At 41.0% G+C, this 18,062-nt stretch overlaps 1 protein-coding gene across 2 annotated transcripts in view; it reads left to right on the top strand.

The window, feature by feature from the left end:
* The window catches only part of VGLL3 (vestigial like family member 3), a 48,609-nt gene extending 36,371 nt beyond the window's left edge, over positions 1-12,238 (top strand). For both annotated transcript variants that reach the window (XM_030580472.1, XM_030580462.1), the window contains exon 4: positions 5,966-12,238. In XM_030580472.1, the coding sequence (XP_030436332.1) occupies positions 5,966-6,009 (44 nt within the window). In that variant the 3' untranslated portion in view covers positions 6,010-12,238. The remainder of the gene's footprint in view (positions 1-5,965) is intronic.
* Positions 12,239-18,062: the final 5,824 nt, after the last annotated feature.

The raw sequence follows: 18,062 nt of genomic DNA, 5'->3' as shown, positions 1-18,062 counted from the left end.
ATTGGGAACAAATGTTTTCCTCCTCATATGACATGGTTTTAGGCAAGTTACATTAGTGAGGGGGTTTTATCTCCTTCTGAAGCATCAGCAAATTGCCATTGCCAATAATAGACTAGTAGACTGATTCAGCATGATGGTAATTCCAACAGTCATGAAGTCAGGCAGTTGACTCAACTTTCTGAGGATGATATAGGGAGTTATTTAAAGAAGCACAGATCAGGAAAACCATTTTTTTTATCATGGTGTGGATTACTCCATAGGTCCAGATTGTTTGTGTTCAATGCAAACTGGTGGGAAGCTGATTTGCCAACTACTTGGTTTTTTTTTTTACTTATTTATTTATTTATTTATTTATTTATTTTCATTTTAAACTTTTAGTTTTAACCTACCAATTGCTTTCACTCTTTTCTTTGAGAACAGAGTGCTAACAGTGCAACATAGATCATAGAGCATGGCACCTCCTTTTGGTTTAATCGGGCCAGAAACATCAGGATTCAAACTGACAGATATTTTACTTACCTCTCACTATTCAGAATGCCATATGCTGTAAACACAATCATGCAAACTCACTGGAATGTCCCCAGTTTGGTGTATAGCCAGTGCTTAATTTGTAATGAAAGAGGTTCTGGGGCTCAAGCAATTATTTAATTATTTTCATAACTGATGCAGAAAGCCCAGAGGTGCTGGGCTATGAATTGCAATGCCTACAGGTGCCAGGGCTGAGCCCTGGCAAGCCCTGGCACAAATTAAGCGCTGTATATAACCCTTTATAAACAGGGGGCTCGGGGGAGGGGACACAGAGTAATGACTCATGGCTCAGTCTAACATTGTATTGCAATATTTGCATCATCATGACTCAACATAGTTGTGTATTGACACAATTAAGACATTGAAAGGCAATGGGAAGATGTTGCATCATGATTATCTTTTCTCTATGACTTTATTCAATATTTTCTCTCTTTCTCTCTTTTCTTCCCTTCTACCCTCTTTGTGGTTGTTGGAAAGGGCATGGCTTGGAACTGATTCCTCCGGCTTTGCCTGAGTTGTGTGGAATGGGAGAGTGCTCTTGTGAGTGGCATTCTGCATGAAATCAAGCAGAGCAAAGGAGCTTTAATCACGTGCTTGCACTCCCCCAGAGCCTCATATGCAGCCCCAAAGCTATGCCATTCTAAGGCCATGGGTTGACTATAACTATCTTACTTTTTATCCTTCATGGGAAGGGGAGTGTGCTCCCCAGGAGAATAGTAATGGCATATGGAGCTTTTCACTTCTAAATCAGTGGTTCACATGTAGCTCAGGCTGGCAGCAACAAAGTTTATATCAATTGGCGACTGTTCAGGGGCCTACCTGAAAATTGATTCTAAGTGGATAAGGGTAAGGATAATGACATTTGGCATTAATTGGCAAACATGCTGGCAGTATCAGCAGAGAGGCGAAGAACTCAATGGCCGTGGAGAATGTACTAACCTCTTTCAGAGAGATGGTCCATCTACAACAGGATAGAGGCATATTGACAGGAAAACTTGAACTCTAGCTGTCATTGCTTGTACCTCTTTGGTGAAAAGAAGAACATCTACCTCTATAGTGGTCAAGTGTCACATCCCATGAGCTTTAAATTTTTAATATAAAAATAATTTGGCATACATTTTATAGGCATGCAATTTAAGCAGTTCTTCTTTTCCTAATAATTACTGTGGGCCACACTTCTTTTGCTGCAGTCACATGTGATTATAAAAAAATATTTTGCAAAATTCTTCATGCTAAATTATGTTGAATGAGGGTGTTCTGATCACCAGAGGAGACCAGCCTGTAAACTTACCAATACCAGCAACACTGCTGCAATTCTGTTGTTCTGAGTCAGATCTCTGGTCTCATGAGTAGCTGGTGCCAAAAAACTTCAGTGACTAAAGTCATGAAGAGGGGATTCCTTCATATATTATCAACAGCCCAGGAATTTGTGATTCAGAACATTGCTAGCTCCATGAACAATGATTCAGTAAAGTACTGGTCTCTGTTTTGCACATCTTCTTACACTTCCATGGATTCAGTTTTAGTGTGATGCTGGGGGATGCGGAGGGTGGGAAGGGGCATTGGGTACCTCACTCCCATTAAATGTAGTTTAATCCCCACATGTTGTGCTGAAAATTAACACACCTATACACTTCCACTTTAGCTCTGTAGGTTTTTTCTTAAACAATTTTTAAGCAAAAGCAAAATCTTTTAATACATTATAAACTGCTGGCCTTCGGTGAATAGTGCCGTGCTGAAGTTTTGAGAGCCCAAGACATAGGATTTGAAGGAAACTGACTCACTACTGTTATGGTGCGTTATGTGCAACTTGTCCTGAGTTTCTGCTCCCTTGACTTCAATAAGCTTTAGATCAGGCTGTAACAGAATAGCCTGCCAGAACTTGCTGCAGATCACTGCCTATGTAAAGAGAGGCCATTGACTAGGCCATGACCCCTAGCGGGCATCTTTGAGACTTTTGCTTGGATTAAATCCCTTTGTCTATGTGCAGGTCCATCAACTTGGCTGTGCACTTAGGCACGGTCCCAGGAGAAGGGGGAATCCTCACCCTACCCCTCAGACTACAAAGCTGCTCCACAGCTGTCACAACTTTGCAGTAAGCTGTGACTGCCCTGATTCCCAGTCCTGGGGAATGGCTGCTGGAACCTGTGGTCCAACCAACCCCACCCTCAGAATCCACTCCTCTCCTTCACCCATGCACTGGGATACAGCATGCCTGCATGCAGGGAGTGTAGGCATCCTTCATCCTGTCCATCCACCCATCTGCACAATGGACCCATACTCATTCTGCTGCCTCCAGAACCATTGGTAGTCCCAAGGGGAATGGGAACAGGATTATTTACCCCTTAAGAATGTGCTAGAAGTGCTGCTGCTGTACAGATGTTCTGGGAGTAGAAGAAGAGATTTCCTGCACCCACGTAACAGAGAATTTTAGAGTATTTGAAGTCTATATCTCAATATTAAAGGTGAGGATCACATGAATAAGATACAATTTAACCAGATCAAATGTAGTCTTCCGTCTCCTTGTCCAGCTGTCTATGCAGCCCTCCTTTTGGAAATATATAGGAGCCACTATGGCAAATTCAATGCATGCTTAAGTGAACACGGCCTAGGGTCTTCAGGAGAGTTGACTCCATTTACACCTACCATAATTTTGACCCTTTGTCTTTGAATTTCGCTAGCTGGGTTAGACTTCTTCTAAATGACCTGATTTTTTAATACAAGCAATAATTAGTCACAGTGCCAGCGTTTCGCAGTTAGACACTTCTCTGCAAATGTAGAAATACTGAGTCATGCAAGACAAGCGAAGACATTTTTATAAAGAGGAAAAATGTTTGCTCAATCAGCCTATTGTCGGATAAAGCACTGTTGTTCAGAAACTTAGCTAGACTGGGACAGCATGCTGGTAGAACTGCAGATTGTTTTCCAGTAAAAGAGGTGGGGAAATAATGAAGAAAAGGCATATAAACTGTTCCATGCCCAAGATTTATAAGACAAACTTTCGTTTTTTGTTTGTTTTCAGTATTTATGATTTATAGATGTGTGGGCTTTATTACTTTCCCTCATCTATGTTAAAATTCCTATCTGTTTACTGCAAAGACACCTAGTGGAAAGGGTGGAGCTGATCAGTGAGTTAGTCCCTTGCTATTGCATTCTGTCGACAAACCTACATCCTCTTAAACATATGTCTTTGTTTTTAAGGCTGTTAGAACCATATTAACTCCTTTCCCCACACCCTCTTTTACTGCCTCTTAGTAGCCCTTAGTACTTGATGAGGCACCTTAATGACTTTCTTACCCTCAAATTGTGTCTGCCTGGCTAATGACTCCCTCTTGTTTTATCAAATAGTTTTTGCAGATAAAAGGGGAAAATAACACATAATCACAAGAGCTAGTTTTGAAGTAACTTTTAAAAAGCTCCGTGTTTTGGCTGTGTGTGTGTGTGTGTGTGTGTGTGTGTGTGTGTGTGTGTGTGTGTGTGTGTGAGAGAGAGAGAGAGAGAGAGAGAGAGAGATGGAGCAAACAATAACTTCCCTCCTCTTTAATATGGCATTGTGGCCAGCAGGGTCCACAGGTCCCAGCATGCTGTGTTTGATCCAGATCTGGGCAGCTGGACCTGGTACCCTGGGACCAGTAGTCTCCTTATTAAAGGTTAGTGTAGGCATATGCTTCACTTGGCTCGTCTGTAAGCTGCATTTGTTCCTGGATCACACTTCTGCCATCCCTATGTTAAGCTGAAGATCAGTGCTTGGCTGGTGACTAAAGTAAAGGACTGACAGTTGGACAGTCTGGGTTCTATTCTTGGCATAATCACAGTCACAAAACCTCTCTGTGTTTCAGTTTCCTCACCTATCAATTGCAGCCTTCACAAATATATGCAAACTTCTTTGAAGTCATCTGGTGGATGATGCAATATACTGTTCTTCTCTTCTACTAGCAATAACTAGTAACTTCGTAGCTGGCTTCTTAGGTGCTATTGATCATCAGCAGTTTAGTTACATACATTCATGGGGAAAAGAGGTGGTGGTCTGATCCAATAAACGTTACATTGTGAGTTTAAAATTCTGAAACTCATGTGGACGTTCTTGGGCACAGCTAAACCAAAAAACTGTACAGGAGGGTACAACCCTCGGGAACCATCTCTAGCCCCAGCCCTGAACTGTGAAGATGTTCAGATAGGAGGTTCAATTTTTGTCCCATCTTTAATTGTTACAGATTAATGGCCAAAGAAATCCTGAGCTTAGGTGAGTGCAGTGCCATTGGAACCAAATGGGAATTTGCACCTGTTTAGGCCAGTGGTGAATTTACAACAGATGAGTTAGTGGCACTATTCATGTACTAAATAGGAAGACAATACTATTTATAGCTCAGTATAGAGCAGAAATGCTGCTGAATATTTCTCATGGTGATAACTATCATCTTATGGCTATAGTGGGAAAGATCTTTTAATGTCCACCTTGTATTTAGCTGTGATACTCTGAGTGTCTTTCCCAGACCTGAAGAAGAGCACTGCGGAGCTCAAAAGCTTTTCTCGTTCACCAGCAGAAGTTGATCCAGATATTACCTCCCCCAACTTGTCTCTCTTACTTTGCTTAAAGTAATAGGACATCAAAGTGCTTAGCTTGTATTTTTTGCTATAACTAAACTAGCAAGTACGGTTTTTTTGTATGCATTTTTTCTACACTTTGTATTGTCTAAGTACTAGCTCTCTCCTGATGTAACTCTAGCAAAGAGTAAATCCCTCTGGACTAGATAAATTCCAAATTACAGCACAGATTCCACTGCTGTAACATGAAAGCCCCTGCACAGCACATTTATTGGCTGGTCCTTGACGTTTATAAAGGAAAATATCAGAGAAACTCATACCAAACTCAAGATGAAAGTCATTTATTTTCCTTGTGTGAAAGCACAAGCAATTCTTGGCTAAAAATCTAACGTGCTGTAGGTGAAATTGCTGTGGGAATTCCCCCCCATCCCTGCCACCCCCTATTCAAGGTGAAAAACTGCAGATGGCTCTGAGATCCTAAAATATTAAAATGTATCAGGCTTTCTAGAAAAGAGGTAAAGTTGTAGTAGAACCATGATCCAATTCTGTGAGAAAACTGGTTCTGCTCCATGAAGGCCCATCTATACTACAAATACAACACTGTCAGATTACACTGATTACAATTCCCAGTGAAGTTAAAACATGATACAGTTTTGCTCAGTGTAAACTATTAGCATTACTGAAGTATGCAAGGATGTCTAAGGCAGTTCAGGGATACTTACTTATCCTGGGAGGACAGCAACATTGTAAACAGGTCCCCCCAAGACAGTTGTAGCGTAGATGGACTATTGATACAGGATTTTGAGAAATGTATTTACCCCAGCTCACTTTCTTGCAGTGAAGGGAATGTTTTATCAAGTTTTAATTCATTTTTTTTCTTCCCTAAAACTAGGTCTACAGCATCAGGACAAAAGCAAGGAATCTTCTTGGTTCTGAAGATGAGATGCATCTTAGCACCAGCTAGTGTCCCCACAGCTGGGATGATGATATTGAAACTGTTGACTGTTTCTGCAAGGGGGCAAAGGACACACGCTAAGGAGAAGATGAAGAGCCAGTCATTCTGGTTTTGCTGTTGAGCCTTTTCTTTGGCAGGCCACTTCTGGGTCCCAGAACATGGAAGAAAAAAAACTTATTTTTCTTTCTTTCCTCATCTGAGCCTGCTGCAGTTGTGCAACCTAACTTTGTTTTGCTCCTTTAACAGTGTTTTGTTTTGTTCATTCTGGTGGGTTTTTTAATGCACAGCCTTGATTGTAGGGAAAAGACTGTGCCTTGACTACAGTGCTCATCCTTTCAGGAATAGAGTTTTTGTAGCTCTTTGTGTGTCTATTTTTGTAGAAATACAGAAAGTTTGGGTAAGAATTGGTGGACTATTTTAGGATGCCGTATTTTTTTAAAAAAAAATTTAAAATTGTTAAGTTCTGTTTAAAGAACTTGCTCTCAGAGAAGCACTGGCAAAAAATGTATAAAACGCTTGTTTTTAGATGTTTGTATTTGTGTGTTTGTTTTGTTACCTCAATTGTCTTTTTTTTTTAAAGAGCAAAGCCTTTGCTAGTCCAATCCTTCATTGTTTCCGTTTTTTGCAAGATTTTGCAGTTTTTTGTCCTTTATTCTAGCTTAAACAGCTATAATTTACTCTTAACATTTCTACTAAATATTTTTCCTGCCTGTCAGATTGTAGAAATGGTGTCTATGTTTTCTTTTTCTTGTTTCTGAAAATGGCTTTGTGCTGTGCTCTGTATGAGAAGAAATGTGTGAAACCTTTTGCATGGGGCAAAATCTGCCTTTATTATAGGATCTATATTTTCAACCCATTCATTCTTTCAAAATGGACCAAATATTTATATGGACTTAAAGGAGAAAAGGAGCCTGGGCCTGACCCAGTGTCCATCGAAGTGAATGGAAAGCCTCCCATTGACATCCATGGACTCTGGATCAGGCCCTTTTTCTGTGATAACCATCCACAAATTGGTATTTTCATTTCTAATAATTTTGGGAGGCGGGAGTTTCAGTTTAGGCCATTTGAAGAGTGATTTTTTTTTCACGTGAACATTCAAGGATAAAATATAGGTTTTGCAAAAAGCTGCAACTCATGGAAGCAAAGTATTTTCATAAGGCCAGACCTTGCAATTTGCTGAATAGCTTGTATGAGTTGCTTGAGTGCCTTCAGCTCCTATTTAATTCAACTTGGACTGAAGTTTTCAAAAGCCGGCCTCCGATCTCTGGTCCCTCTTTGTTTGGTTGCCCAACCTGAGACATGTTAGGGACTGAATCTGAAAAGGGCTGATCGCCTGCAGCTCCTATGGACTTCATGGGCAGTTAGGAATTTTTAGTCTTGGGCTATCCATTTAAGAATCCACTCTGAGATAACTTTTTGATAATTTTAGCCACAGAACAGTGCAAGAGAATTGCTGGATTGGGCCTGATCTAGAAGCTCCCCACACACACACACGAGAAGTCCTTTGGAAGCCAGTGTAAGTAAGGACTAATTCCATGAATAAGAGCTGTAGCATTGTATATTAAAAAAAAAACAATCTTGCAATTAGCTTGGTGTAGGTGGAGCTATGCACAGAGCTTCCTTGACTTCAGTGGGGTTTTTATGGGGTCAGGAGTCTGCCTGTGTAGTGCTAACTGCAGGATGAGGGCTGAAGTTGGAGATGCAGTAATTGTTTGGAAATGTTGCCTTTTTGCTCCATTCCATTTAACATATATATTTAAGCTTTCTCTCATTTTTCAAAATATTCCTATCATATATTCTATTTTTGCTACCACTCTCCCAGCCAAAACATTCAAAAGATGGACAAAAATAATCTAAGTGTGATCAGTACTGAGACAGAGGCTGACTTGTCTTTAGGGCAGTGAACATCTTAAATGTGGGGTTTACAAGTGCATAGGACCCACAACTCCAAGTGAAGTGAATGGGAGCTGTATGTGCTCAACCTCCTGAAGTTCAGTTCTATATCTTGATGAGATAACCTTCCTCTACGCTCTTAGGACCTGGCGTTGTGAAGTGCTGGCATTTTCCACTCCCATGGAAGCTAGCTGGAAATGGAGGCACTCAGAATCTCAGAATTAAGCCCTTAATGCTAAATTACATGTTTTGCTGATTGGGGCATACCTAAAGATCTGAGCCCCAGTTATAACATCCTAAACTTCTCCCTCCTATCTCCCCTAGTCATTAACATTTTTTTCCTGATACTGAACTTCACTCCCGCTACAGTCTCATAGCAATGCTGCTCTCCTGAGGGAGCTGGTTTCTTTGTTGCTCAATGGATTAGTTAGCAACAGAAAAACCTCAAGGACAGGAAGCTAGCATAAGCTTCTAAAAGTTTGGCTACTTATAAGAAAATTGTAGTTCAAGAACTACTGCAAGATCAGACTCCTTTGTGGCAGTGCCAGAAAGTCCTGGGTTTGGCTTTGCTGGAAATGGTGAAAAACAAGTTTTTCATAGATTTGGCTAGGCCTGCAAGGGGAAGGTTCTAACCAAACCTTTTGAACTAAAAACAAACCAAAAAAAAAGTTCCTTTTTGAATTTTGGTTGATTCTTATTATATCTGAATTGGCTCACCTGTTTCTAGTAATAGTGGCCAATTGATGCTCTCTACTTTGCAACAACAGAACAGGGAAGGACCTGCTCCTGTTCCCGTTGAACTCCCAGTGACTAAAAAGACAGTACGGCAAGGTCCAAAGTTTCTGCTCAAATCTCAATTAGTTTTGTTTTTATGGGTTAGCAGGTAAGCGAGATGTGAATGATTGAAGATCCCATCATCTCCTGTTTCCACCATAAGGGCTCTTCCCACTGGCTAAACCTGAGAATAAGTCTAAAGTCCTTCTTCTGCTCTGCAGGGTCAGGTAGACAGAGCGCCAATAAAAACATGCTACTAGTGTAACAGTTAATGCATCTGATCAATTGACGTAAAGGTTTATTTCATTTTTCTCCCTGTTAAATTTGATTTCACTAGCAACTAAACTGACCTTTGCTAAGAAATTAGCTGGAAAAAAAATAAAGCCAAAGCTGTAGTAACGTGGTTGCTCATATATTCTAAAACTTGAAGGACAAGAACAAATCTTCCACATGACAAACCTTTACAGTTGAAGTCAACAGATTTACTCCACCAGAAAAAAAACAAAGAAAAGAAAAGAAAAGAAAAGAAAAGAAAAGAAAAAGGGCTTATGAGAAGCAGATGTTGGGTTGATATCCATTCCTGAAGGAACAGATTCTGTACTCGCGACATTTCAGTATGAGAGTACTGATGGCAGTGAAAATAAAAGGGAAAGGTTCTGACTGCCTGCTTTCGGGGCATAAGAGAAAAGGTCTGTAAAAAAAGGGCTCAATCAGTCCACAAGTCTTAATACACTGCAAAAGGAATCATCTCATTGCATATATGGTAAATTCTACTGCCCTCCCAGGAAAATGGCAGATTTATTTTGTGAGGGCCTGTACTAACATAATGTACTTTATTACTATTTCTGTGAGGAGATGCCGAAATGATTTTTGTGTCCATACAAATAATGAAATTTTTATTATAAAGTACTTAACTCTTTCTGTAGAGGTTTCTACCTACTGAGTTATCTGGGGTCTGATCCTACCCCCTGTGAAATAAAGTGGACCACTCTCACAGATTATAAGTAGGAACAGGACCTGTCAACCAGATTGAACCATTCCTGAGACTCTGTTTGTCCATTCGTTTTGAAGCAGAACTCCCCAATAGTTTTAATAAGGGCATTTCCAGCTTAAAAACTGGTGGAACAATATGGCCTTTAGTCACACAGAAGACACAGTTTTGTTGGAGATTTTGAATACATTTCTCTTGGTAGGAGACCTATTTTGTTCTGATTCTTCAGATTTTTCAATACTAGAAACATAATTCTGCAAGGTAATCAGAGAGGTGGCGGGGGGGTTATAACATGGAAATCTTCTTGGATGTTTTTCCCTCCAGCTTTTAAAAAAAAACAGTTTCTTCCTCAAAACATGCTTTATAAAGAACACTATCTTTTTTCAATTTTTTTGGAGTTGTTATAAAAGATTTTTTCTCCCCTTCCCCTCCCCTCACTTCCTTTAGAAATTAATTGGAATTGTATGGTAAATCCCATCTGACTCTGAATATTTAGGCATTTGCATTTCATTATGTTCTCCATGACCTCAGGGTTGTGTGAAATTTTTTTGTCTGTGCAAAAGGCTTTCAGATGCTCTTGATAAATCATGGTTGGCTGTACCTACAAATGTGACCAGGCAGTCAGCAGGTGTATATAAACAGAGGTGCAATGTGTTTTCATGTGGTGGACAAGTGATAACTGCTGACAATGGATCATTCTGCTCACTTCAGGCACAATTCTTTCCTTTTAGCCATTTACATTTCTGTAAAACAGATAATTTTTTAAAAGATTTTAGATTTTTTAAAATATTCCAGCCTCTTGAGATTTCTAAAGTGTGTGTGAACTATTAGTGTTAGAGGCTCTAAAGAAAAAAAAGTTCACTTGACATATATGTCTTTTAAACTGAACTCCCAGCAAGGTCCAGCAAGAAGGGATTTTTTTGTTTTTTATTTGTTTTTTAAGGAAACATTGCCTTTTAGTATTAGTCCTGTGGGCTCAGTCTTGCAGTTGTGACTTAGGCAAAGCTCTCATTGAAGTCAAGGGTCTTTTGCCTGTGCAAGATCCAACTCTTTAACAGTGACAGGAGTGCCAAAGGTAGTTTTCTTACAATGCTTGATCCTGATGTGCTTGGAGGAGAGAAGAGTACCTCTTGCATTTCATGCAGATACTTGGACAGCACCTGCATAGTGCTGTACCCAATCTACATAGGCAAAGAAGACCCAACAGGGGAACTAGATATTTCTGAAACTCAGTGTTGCTGACCCCTTAATCCACACTCTGAGGTTCTTGGCATCTCCTGACTAGAAAAAGTGTTTCTTCTGTTAAGAGCACTGAACTTGGCAGTCTGCAGTAGCTCTCCTGGGGGCTGCATCTTATAAGGTGCTTAGAGCTTCCTGTGAAGTGCTGAGCATCCTCAGCTCCCACTGCAGTTAGTTGGAGATGAGGGGTGCTTAGAATGCCATAGCAGACATTCAGCATTTTGCAGGACCTAATGTCCAACGCTATGCAAGATTGAGCCCTAGAAAGGGAATAGCTAAATAAAGGCCCTTATTTTATTTTTTTGAGCAGGGATCCTAGAAAATCATTTGCTGTGGAAAAATGCAGAGTTTGTGTTTTTACACAGATCTTTAGTTTTGAAATTTTGTGAAAAAAAAATAAAAACATATACAGTGGAACCTTAAATGTCAGATCTAACTTAATTGTCCGAGCTAATAACCAAAAATTCAGGTAATTAAGCGAATGGATGGGGCTCAGCCCTGAGTGGTGGAGCTTGGGTTGTCATCTTAAAAATTGTAAATATATCAATAAAACATTGTGTTCACCTTATATCTGTCTATATTGTGGGTAGGAAAACTAAAGTTCAATATTTCATTTTAATTACAGGAAAATGCAGATTTTTATGATTTTTTATTTATTGGAGAATTTTGGTTTATTTTTATCATGGAAAACTAGGATCCCTACTCGTGAAAGACCGGATCCAGCTTTCACTGATGTCAGTTGAAAGACTTCAGTGACAGCTGTGTCAGCAGGATCAGCTTCTAATGCCTGATCTCCATCCCACAGTGTTGGTGGGCAAAAATTTTGACTTTGTGTCTGATCCATAGTCTGCTGAAGTCAGTGGGAGGCTTTTCATTGATTTCAGTGAGCTTTGGATCAGGCCATTAGTATTTATGCAACAGCAATTTTTATAGTAACTGAAGTTTACATGCTTTATTAGCAAAGTTGCAAATCATTGCTGCGCTGAATGAATCCCCTTTCCCTTCCAAGATTTGTAGCTGTTGTTTAAAACCATCAATCAAATCAGGTGCCTCTCCCCTCCCATCCACTTTCAATCCTTACTGCCCTCAAAACTCCATTTAACTCTTTTGTGCCCCACATCAAAATTGATGGGGGACATGATGTAAAGAAAAGTATTGGGTATTTTCATTGTTTAATAAATAACTTAATGTGAATTTTTTATTGTTATATTTTTATATAGCAGTTTTGGTTTTGTCTGTATTTCTTGACCATTAGCTAATGCTTTCATGTTTTATTCTTATGCAACTAAAGAATTCATAAATCTCTTAGTAAATTACAGCATCCTGTGGTTTTTATTTTTTTCCCCCCACAAGGTTGATTTTTAGAGCAAAGGAATTTACAACATGCTTTTCATCAGAAAACAAAACAAGTGTTGGGAATAGTAAATGAGACTCTTCCCTGAAGGTACTTGCTCTTGATTCCATACATTATCATCTGACTCAACTGGGATTATTTGTTTTAAATTGTTTATGTTTTGTTGACTTTACTGGGACACATGGAGCCTTCAACAATTTTTTTTCTTCCTTTGCAGGATGTAGCACTTTAATTAGAGGTACATTAGAAAAAGGTTGTTTTACTGTGTAGTCTTTTAATACATGCTAGAGGTTATATTGTAGGTGAAGGTGGTAGCACCATCTGTTTTTATGGCTGCTTGACCTTCCAGTTGGAAGATCCTGTTTTCAATTGCTTATAAATCTATAATGGTTCATTCTGAAATTTCACCTGTTAGGTGTCTGTGTCAGACTGCATTTTTCTAGAAAGTTTCAGTACAAATGTTTCAGCCATTTCTGAGAACGGGATTAGCAAAAAACTGTTGTTTTCTTATGTTAAAAAATTATGTACAACCATTTTGGTGAGAAAATCTTGTGCTTCTGTGTTTTGGATTGGAGACTTGACATTTGGCGGGTGGAGAGGGGATGTCCTGGTGGCGTGGATCTGTGTTTTGCCATTCTCTTGAAAACAAAACAAAACTGCACTGTAGTCAAGGTTTGAGCCTTTGAAAAAACGCAGGTTGCAATAGAGATGTATTAGAGTTTGGCAGCAACATAAACTAAAGCAGGATTTTCAACCGGTGGTCTGTGGAACCCTGGGGCCTGCAGAATATGTCTAAGATTTCCAAAGGGATCTGCACCTCATTTGAATTTTTTTAAGTTTCCGCAAATGAAAAAAAGGTTGAAAGCCACTGAACTAAAGATTCTGTCTGCCCTGAGCATGCTACAGCCCAAGGCTAGAAGAACTGGGAAAGAATTTCCCTGAACTGTCTCCTGTGTTCTCGGTGTTTCTTCTGCTGGTGTCCAGGCAATGAGGAGGAGGAGGAGAAGGAAGCAGCCTGCCTGAAATGCAGGGAGCACAAGAGCTGAGCAGTCGATACAGGATAAGGAGCCTATGAGAGAAGAATGAGAGTGGGAGCCAGGATACTGAGACTAGCTGAGTAAGACACCTGGAAATGGGAGTAGGCAAACTGAGAGAAGGAGCGATGGGGACTGGGAGCCAGTGTGCAAGGGAACATGGAAGGACTAGGAATGGTGAAATATATAGGAATAGCTTGACTAATCCATGAAAAGGGACAGGAGGCATATAATCACACCAATCATATATTTGTTGATGGTTAACACCAAAAAGTGAAAGAACTTGTTCAGTGGGTTTATTATAAGCTAGGCATAATCAGGGTCAAGAAAAATTCAGAATGAATAAGGAAACTACTTCTCCAAAGATCTGTTACACGGCATAGTAGTCCCAAATGGACACCGCATTGCTCTGAGACAGCCATGAAATATCAAAGGGATCAAACTGATCTACTTCCTCTCCCTCTGATTTCTCTCCATAATAAGGCTTTGGTTATGTTATCACAGGCCTGAGCCCCATACTTTCAAGGACTCATACCACAGGTGTCTCGCCTTGCCATATATGTGCCATTGTAACTATCAAGGAAGGAAGGACAGTATGGGAAATAAACTTCAGGAAATGTGATGTTGAGAGATCCCATTCGTCAGCAGGCAGGATCAAATCCGGGACCTGTGGAGCTAAATACATGAGCCTCTACTGCATGAGCTAAAAGCCCCACGGCTCTTAGCGGACTGACTAATCTGTAAGTGATCTAGGCGCCACTAGAGGAGAACAGAGCACACACCAGGCAAGCATGGGTTACAGAAACAGCAGTGTATAGGTTGATTTTAATCATACTGGGCCAGATCCTCAGCTGATACCTCTGAGTTCAGTGTTACTTTACACCACTTGAGCAGCTTGCTGTAATCTCCAAATGTTTATTTTAAACTTGTACCAGTTTAACGCTGAATTCTGGTGCTTAAGGACATAGGGAGGTGCTTCTCCCCATACAAAGTGCAAGCCAGATTACTTCCATTGTGCATATGTAATCCACATGCTCCTGGGTGTGGTACTCTGATCTCTCTAGTGGCACCAAGACCACTTAGAGAGAGATTAATCGGTCTGCTCTACAGCCTTAGCTAAGAACCACGTGGCTTTTAACTCATGCAGTAGAGGCTCATGCATTTATCTCTAGAAGTCCCAGATTTGATCCCACTTGTTGATGACCGGGGATCTGTTGATGTTACACACAGCATTTGGGCTGGCAACACATGCCGCACAGTTCAAAGAAAATGTTCTGCACAGAGTAGCAGAAACCAAGGCAAGGTGCCATTGCACCGTCCCACAGCTCTCAGTGACTGGCACATTCCCTGTAACAGAAGATGCCCTGAGCTGCACCTTTGGTCTTTACTGGCCCTTATGTTTGAGACTGGGATCATCTTCTTTGTGAAGCCTCTGAATTCAAAAGGTTGGGTTGTCTGTATGTGTCTAAAACAGGCAGGGTGGAGATCAAGCCATCTGGTGAGAATTCTTCACAGCTGAAGTGTGTGTTCTATAGGGACACCAACTACCACTGAAATTATTATTATTATTATTATTTTTGGAACCTGCAATCATCCAGTAAATTCCTACATTTTGAAAAATCATTTTGGCCTCATCAAAAGCAATCAATAACTATTGTAAAAACCCTAAATCAGAGGGTCTTTGCTTTGACAATAGCTGTACATCTGCAATTGGTTTATTACTCGAGGGAGAAAGAAATTGAGCAATAAAGTTTTGATGCTAAGGACATAGCATGTAACAGAGGTATCTCTGGCTTTGAAAATGATTTGTCATGTGAATGCCCATGGTAGAATCAAAGTTCAGAGAGCAGGGTTTTGGTTTTTTTCCATGCCCACTGAGTTTAGACAGAATGAAGAACACCAGCTCTAGTTTCCCACCACCAACCAAGCAGCAGACAGCATTGCATTGGAAGCCAAATGTAGCAACAAAGGTTTCTGTATCTAGCCAAATACTTGAAAGCCGTTCCCCTTTAAGCATGACATACTGGTCTTTTCATGTGGCTGGAAATAAAAGAGAAACAGGCTCCCTAATCTCTTTCAAATGGGCAGGTCCTGAATGTATTGATTTTCTTGTTGTTCGTGTAAAAAACACATTTGAAGAATTGCATATGGATTCTCCACCCTCAAAGTATCCCTAAGCTTCCAGGCCAAATAACTCTTGCATGTCTGGCTGGCTCAGTGAGGGATAAAGTGCCTTGTTATCATCTTACAGACATTTTGACAGCAACCTTGCACCACCCCCAGGAAGAAACCTGTCTCTGACTGGAGACACAAAGAGTCATGATGCTGCCTTTGCTTTCTTTGCACCCCAACTTTGTGCTGGGGGAAGTTACTGAACAATTTTCCCTTGAGCAGCTTATTCCCTGCCTACCTCTTCATGGTCTGGTCGGCTACTCTAGTAGCTTGGGGGGTATGGAGCAGGGCTTCTCCAGCCCCTGTCCCTTTCTTCCCTGCCCCTGCCCTTGGCCACTTGCTCAGGCTGCTCTGGTGAGCAGCCCCTGTTCTCCTTCTCATGGACAGGATTACAACCTGACTGCGCCAAGCAGAGGAGTAAGCATGGATCTTGCTCTCCCCAAATGAGTGAGTAAAGGCTGTGGAAACAGAAGCCTAGTTAAAGGGTCTAAGCGCTAGATTGGGACACAGGAGTCTCTGAGTGCTAGTATTAAAATACTTTAGCCTAACTGAAGTTAGCAAGTTAAATAAAGAGGTATTAGGTGAAATGTATAGCCCGTGCTATACAGAAGTCAGACTGGATGATCCAGTGAGCCCATCCAGCCTTATGTTCTCTGATATGATGAAATGAATCCCACTGACCATCAATCCACCTGTCCACCTTTTCTGAAATGGGGATTATAAAATCTATCCTAACCCCTGGGAGTGGGCAGGGAGGGGACAATTAGTTTGAGTATGAAGTTCTTTTAAGATGGGAAGCAAATCCCAAGCCCATCGCTCTCCTAGATCTCAATTAGGCTGCTCATCTCTGCTCCATTGGGGTGGCACATCAGCTGTGAAAGGCTATTCTATTTCTGGTGGGGTTGTTTTGGACAATTTGCTTCCACCCCACCCACACATACACCCTGTTTCTTGTATTAGCTTTTTGCTAGAGGAAAACAAAAATCCCTCCCTTAAATGCAAAGACTGTCCTTATTTGTGAAACCCAGGCCTCATCTGTTCTAAGACTGGTTGGCCCTGGAATAGGGGGTCTGATCCATCTCCTCTAGAAGCCAGTGGGAGTTTTGTTATTGATTTCAGTGGGAGCAATGGGAGTATATTAAAAACAGTTCGAGCAAACGTTGCCCAGTGACTATATTTTCAGTGGGTCTCTTTTGCCAGACCTTTCAGTGATGGATTTTAAAATAAACACAGGGATGTTTGGAAATATTTTGTATCTGTAAATATGTAAAATATGCAAAACAAAGCTAACAGCTGTGGGGTGTACTCTCTGGCCACGTGAGGAGGATTTGTGTAATGGTGGGTTTTTTCCATTGCTTCTTCCTTTTTTTTTTTTTTTTTTTGAGTCTCTGTGTTTTTTCCAAGAGAATCACTTTGCTGCCATTCCCAATGGAAAAGGCGGGAGGCAGCTGGATGGGCTCGTCCAATGGCGTGTGACGCTTTACAGACTGCCTTAGCTTCAGTGAGGGGCCTTGTAAGTCGTAGTGAAACTTCCTTTCCATGTAACATGCAGACACCTTGAATTCCATGTTCAATAAAAACTTTGCCCTGGAAGTAGGGGGAGTGTGGTTTTAACTGAATCTGGCCTTTCCAGGCAGTAACAGAAGGCACAACATCACATGTTTTCTGTAGCAGTTTTCAGTTTCCTACTAATAAGTGACACCAAAGCATTAACCACTGGTATGCAATTAATTTCCTAAAGTAAATTCAATATTAATGAAAGGGGATGGACTGATGCCCTTGCAGCCTGCAATTCTTTATTTATCCACACTCAGTGGTCCCGTTGATGACAATGAATGATATGGGAGTTTTGCCATTGATTTCCATAAGATCAGGATTTTCACCACTGGGCTAAGGAGAGCAGACCAAGCACAGGCTGTATGCCACCCTTACACACGTTATTTTTTAGTGGGCCTATTCGCTCCATATGGTACTGCTCAGAAGCAGTAAGGACGTTAGAAGCCCTAAGTAAGTGGCAATGTGCACCAACCAGGAGGTGGCTCTGGGAGACATAATGACTCACTCAGAAAGTTGACTCTTGCTCTGGTGGGGGAAGTAAATTACTGCTGTCCTGAAAAAATGTGCAGCTATCCCCCACCTCAGTCGGTTCCATGGGACACCACATGGGGCTAGGGAGGGTAGAGGCATGGTTCTTCTTGCTCCCACTCCCCTTCCACCTCCTTGTCTACCCACTTCCTGGTGGGCTGGGGAGAAGGGCCTTTCCCCACTTCCAGAGCAGCTCTACATCTCCATTTCATGGAGCAGGTAAAATTACCCCACTTCCACCATCTACATGTCAGGAAAAGTCTTGGCCACGCTATAGGAGATGTATGGGTATTTTTGCTTCCCAAGAGCCAGCACAGTGAGTGCAGGGCAGATTCCTGAATTAGTGATAGCCGAGTCTAATTGTCTGCTGTCGTAGACTGAGGGACTTGCATCACATTGTTTGTATGGCACTGGAGGATGCTGGTGTAAATCTGTTGAAGGTTATCATCTCCCTGGTTCCTTCCTGAAAAGAAAAGAAAACCATGTTCATCT

The sequence above is a fragment of the Gopherus evgoodei genome, chromosome 1 (genome assembly GCF_007399415.2).
Source record: "Gopherus evgoodei ecotype Sinaloan lineage chromosome 1, rGopEvg1_v1.p, whole genome shotgun sequence".
NCBI lineage: Eukaryota > Metazoa > Chordata > Testudines > Testudinidae > Gopherus > Gopherus evgoodei.
The sequence above is the reverse complement of the archived record's forward strand: the minus strand, read 5'-3'. Positions and strand labels throughout refer to the sequence as shown.